Source organism: Manduca sexta, chromosome 1, assembly GCF_014839805.1.
Source record: "Manduca sexta isolate Smith_Timp_Sample1 chromosome 1, JHU_Msex_v1.0, whole genome shotgun sequence".
In the NCBI taxonomy this organism is placed as follows: domain Eukaryota; kingdom Metazoa; phylum Arthropoda; class Insecta; order Lepidoptera; family Sphingidae; genus Manduca; species Manduca sexta.
This window is the reverse complement of record NC_051115.1, coordinates 4,444,187-4,449,067: the sequence shown is the minus strand read 5'-3', so window position 1 is coordinate 4,449,067 and position 4,881 is coordinate 4,444,187. Positions and strand designations below refer to the sequence as shown.

The 4,881-nt window shown below is 56.9% G+C and overlaps 1 protein-coding gene across 1 annotated transcript; it reads left to right on the top strand.

Annotated features, from left to right (window-relative positions):
• The first annotated feature begins 1,890 nt into the window (after window positions 1–1,890).
• On the top strand, window positions 1,891–4,674 carry LOC119191667. Its single transcript, XM_037445763.1, has 3 exons — window positions 1,891–2,365; window positions 2,448–3,536; window positions 3,704–4,674. Exons 1-3 carry the CDS (start codon window positions 1,891–1,893, stop codon window positions 4,672–4,674), a joined length of 2,535 nt encoding a protein of 844 aa, XP_037301660.1.
• The last annotated feature ends 207 nt before the right edge of the window (window positions 4,675–4,881 follow it).

The window sequence follows — 4,881 nt, the reverse complement described above, 5'->3', positions numbered from 1 at the left end:
TTTAAGGTACACAGAGTTGCCTACGTTCAACGGTGATCATCACGATTGGCTCACATATAGAGCGGCCTACATAGAGTCCATGAGCCACTTCACGACGTTGGAAAACATGTCCCGGCTACGCCGTAGCCTCCGGGGCATCGCCAAGGAAGCAGTACAAGGACTGCTTATAACCAACGCCGACCCGAACACCGTGTTAAAGAGTCTGGAAACGCGCTTTGGGCGCCCGGACTCAATCGCCTTAGCCGAAATAGAGCGCCTACGCGCGCTACCCCGTCTTACAGATACGCCGAGAGACATATGCACATTCGCCACGAAGATAGAAAACATCGTGGGCACACTACAAGCGCTCGACTGTGCCTTCTACCTCTACAACCCGGAGGTAACTAAGGCAGTTATGGAGAAGCTAACTCCGACGTTGAAAAGACAGTGGTACGAGTTCGCCGCCGCACAGCATAGAGGTGAGCCCGATTTATTAAAGTTTTGTCGCTTCATAAGAAGAGAAGCCGATTTCTGCAGCCCGTTCGCGACGCCTGAAGTCATTTCGGACAAGGCTTCGCCGGCAAGATTCGGCGGCGGCGAACAGCCACGCCGGCAGCGGGTACACACGACTGTGGCAGATAAACGGTCGACATGCAGTGTGTGTAACAAAGAAACGCACTCGATGAGTGACTGCGTTCGCTTCCGCGACGCCGCCATAGACGCGCGGTGGGACATCGCAAAGAAGCACAGACTATGTTTCAGATGTTTGAAATTCAGGAACAAACAACACACATGCAAGCCGAAGAAATGCGACATCAACGGGTGCGAGTATCTACATCACCGCTTGCTGCACTCGGAGCGAAAAATAAGATCACCGACGCACCCGGCGAAGCAGTGAACGAGGCAGTGAACTCAACATGGATGCCACAGATGTCCTTTTTAAAAATAGCCCCAGTGTGCATTTCAGGACCGGCGGGAGTGGCTCGCACTTTCGCCTTACTCGACGACGGATCGACGGTGAGCCTCATCGACGACGAACTCGCTCGAGATATCGGCGCGGAAGGACCGGACGAACCACTCCACATAGCAACGTACGACGGGGAGAGGAAGACGCGCAACAATTCTCGGCGCGTCAAGTTTAACATTGAAGGAAGCCGGGGACGACTTCGCATCGAAGCACGCACCGTCGACAATCTCCAGTTGGCGGCGCAGCGCATCCCGGACGAGGCGATACGGGATTGCGGACACCTGAAGGGCCTACTGTCCGCTAAACGAGCGGAAGAGGCGAAACCCCGAATCCTCATAGGCCAGGATAACTGGCATCTCCTCCTCGCCACGAAAACACGGTCAGGTAGGAGACATCAACCGGTCGCATCACTCACGCCGCTCGGTTGGGTGATACATGGAAGCCGGACTCGGACTCTGGGACACAGAGTGAATTTCGTCGGTCAAACCACGACCGACGAACGCACAGAGGAACTTTGCGAGATTTTATAACATCCGACAACCTGTTTGTAGAACCCCGCAGGCCCAAGAACGACCCCGGCGAGAAGGCGCTCAAGATACTGAACGAACATACGGAGAGATCGCCGGAGGGAAGATATCAGACGGCCCTGTTGTGGAAATCGGACAGCGTGGAATTGCCGAATAACTATGAAAACACGCTGAAAAGGCTGCACAACATAGAAAACAAGTTGGACAAGAATCCCGACCTTTGAAAGCAAAGGTATGATTACACACACGTGGTACTTGCCGCAATGCAAACGCTCTAAAGCCCGACAAATTGCGAGTTGCAAAGGTACGTCTTTGAATGAGAATCTATTAACAGGGCCGGATTTGTTACAGCCTCTTCCCGCAGTGTTATTAAGATTCCGGGAACATCCCGTCGCTGTAACAGCGGACATCACGGAGATGTTCATGCAGGTGGGACTACGCGAGGAAGATCGCGACGCACTGCGCTACCTCTGGCGGGGAAACCGCCGAGATAGCCGGCCGCCAGAGGTGTACCGAATGAAGGTATTAATCTTTGGCGCATCGTGCTCTCCTGCGACGGCGATATACGTCATGAATCGCAACGCGGAGAGACACCGACACACGCATCCTGAGGCTGTCGAGGCGATCAAGAAGAAACACTACATGGACGACTACCTCGACAGCTATGAAGATGAACACAGGGCGATAACAATCGCTACTCAGGTGCGTAACATACACAGAGAAGCTCACTTTGAATTAAGGAAGTGGACGAGTAACTCGCCCGCGGTGTTGAAGGCGCTCGGCGAATCGCCCAATGCAACCGAAGCGGTGGAAATAGAAAGGACTGAACGAGTCCTAGGCCTTATTTGGAGGCCGCAAGAAGACAGGTTGGCGTTCAACCTAGACTTGGCCCGCATACCGTCGAACCTACTGAGGCGAGAAGCACCCACGAAGAGAAGCATTGAAAATAGTAATGTCGTTGTTTGATCCTCTAGGGTTGGTGTCGCCGATAACTGTGCGGGCTAAACAGCTATTACAGGAGGTGTGGCGACGCGGCACCGATTGGGACGACCCGATCGACGACGAACTGTCCGCCGCCTGGGTGAACTGGCTCACCCATTTGAAGCAACTCAGCGGCGTAACAGTGCCGCGCTGCTATCCCGGCTACTCCCGAGCGAGAAAACTCCAACTCCACGTGTTCACCGACGCCAGCGAGTCAGCCTACGCGACCGCGCTCTACTGGCGCGCCGAGGACGACGACGGACGAGTCACAGTCACGTTACTGGCGGCCAAGGCAAGGGTAGCTCCACTCAAATTAACCTCCATACCACGGCTTGAACTACAGGCAGCTGTACTCGGCGCACGGATGGCTGCGAGTGTGACACAGGAGCACTCCAGGCAGCCAGAATCCACGACCTACTGGACCGACAGCAAGACAACACTGTGCTGGATCAGAACGGGAGCCAGGTCGTACAAGCCCTACGTAGCGCATCGAATCGCCGCGATAGAAGAACACACACAGGCGAATCAATGGAGATGGGTGCCTACACGCTACAACGTTGCCGACGACGCTACGCGCGACGTTCCCGACAACTTCACGCGGGAACACAGGTGGTTCAACGGACCAGAGTTCCTCCGCGACCCGCCCGAACTATGGCCTGCGGAGGAAACACAGCTGAGCACCGACACGGGTGAGGAAAGAGTGAACACTATTACAGAGCGTCGGGAGAAACAGTACAAGGAAGTCCTGCCCGACGTGAATCGATTCTCAAATTGGAATCGCTACGTTAGAGCTGCCGCCCGCGTACTACAAGCAGTACAACACTTCAAACGACGCGTCAACACGGTCCATTACAAGAGGACCAAGGCGGCCGCAAGCGAGAATCCGGATTGGAGGCGCAACGAAGCCGCGAAAAATGCGGCGAAACGAGTCGTACAAGCACCGGAGGAGCGATTCGTGACGCTACCAGCCGAGTTGCAAGAAGAGGCCGAGCGCATAATCATAAAGGCGAGTCAGGAGGCCGCCTTCGAGGAAGAACTACGCTCACTCGAAAAGGAAAACCCGTGTCAAAAGAAAGCAGGTTGTACGCTTTGAGTATAACATTTATTAACGAACTCATTTGCCTCGACAGCAGAATTTCAGCCGCCGCGGGAGTAAGCGCCGCAACAAAGAACCCTCCGATCGTCGATGGCGAACATCGGGCAACGAAACTGTGGGTGGAACATGTCCACACACAACTCCACCATGCAGGCGTGGAGAGCGTCGTCAATTACTGTCGGCAGTACAAATGGGTCATTCGACTGCGCCCGACGGTCAAGGCGGTAGTCAGGAGCTGCGTCAAGTGCCGCCAGAGGGCGGCCACTCCACCGCAACCGATAACGGGAGACTTGCCTCCCTGCCGACTGGCGCATCATCACCGGCCGTTTACATACACCGGTTTGGACTATTTCGGCCCGCTCACAGTCACCGTGGGCCGGAGTAGTCAAAAAAGGTATGTCGCTCTCTTCACATGCCTAACAGTGCGGGCGGTGCATCTCGAAGTGGTGCACTCCCTGAGTACACAAGGAGCGATCATGGCTCTGCGGCGCATGACAGCGCGCCGCGGGAGCCCCGCCGAGATCTGGTCCGACAACGGGACAAACTTCCACGGCGCAGAAAAGGAGCTGCGCAACACCCTCCTCGCTGGCGCCGAACAAGAGGCGTCGCGGAGGGCGATTAGATGGCGTTTCATCCCTCCGGGCGCACCATTCATGGGTGGCGCCTGGGAACGGCTCGTGCGGTCGGTCAAGACCGCGCTGACGACGGTGCTTCACGAGCAGAGGCCACATGAAGAGACGCTGTCGACGCTACTCGCCGAGGTGGAGTTCACAGTCAACAGCCGCCCACTGACTCATGTGTCGGTGAACCCCGAAGATCCGGAGGCCCTGACGCCTAACCACTTTCTGTTGGGCTGTCAGGGCCCACTCGCCGCACCTAATTTTCCAGCCGAACACGGCTACGGCACACATGCCGACCTTCGAGCGTCGCAGCAGCTGGCCGACGCTTTCGGACCCGCTGGTTACGAGAGTACCTTCCCGAGCTCCGCAACCGGCGGGAGCCCCGCAGCAAGGGACCAGAGCTACACATCGGCGACGTCGTGCGCATCGTGGACGGGACGCTCCCACGAAACACTTGGGTGCGTGGCCGCATCTGTGCTACGCATCCGGGACCTGACGGCGTGACTCGCACAGTGGACGTAGCCACGCGGGGAGGCGTGCTACGACGCCCCGTGAAGAAAATCGTCCTCCTGCACCCTGCGGCACCCGAGCGACGAGGCAGCGGCAACGAAGAGGCGGCGCCGCAATCGGCGGCGAGCACGTCCTGCACGTCTACATAATGTATCGCCCCCTGGACGCTGGGCGATACACGGCGGGAGAATGTGCAGGACG

Excerpts from the sequence above, each read along its gene's own strand:
- LOC119191667 (XM_037445763.1), top strand. The coding sequence starts at position 1,891 with ATGTTCATGCAGGTGGGACTACGCGAGGAAGATCGCGACGCACTGCGC. Across the intron at positions 2,366-2,447 it reads GTTCAACCTAGACTTGGCCC|GGTTGGTGTCGCCGATAACT; the intron begins GCATACCGTCGA and ends TTGATCCTCTAG. Across the intron at positions 3,537-3,703 it reads GTGTCAAAAGAAAGCAGGTT|GCGTGGAGAGCGTCGTCAAT; the intron begins GTACGCTTTGAG and ends TCCACCATGCAG.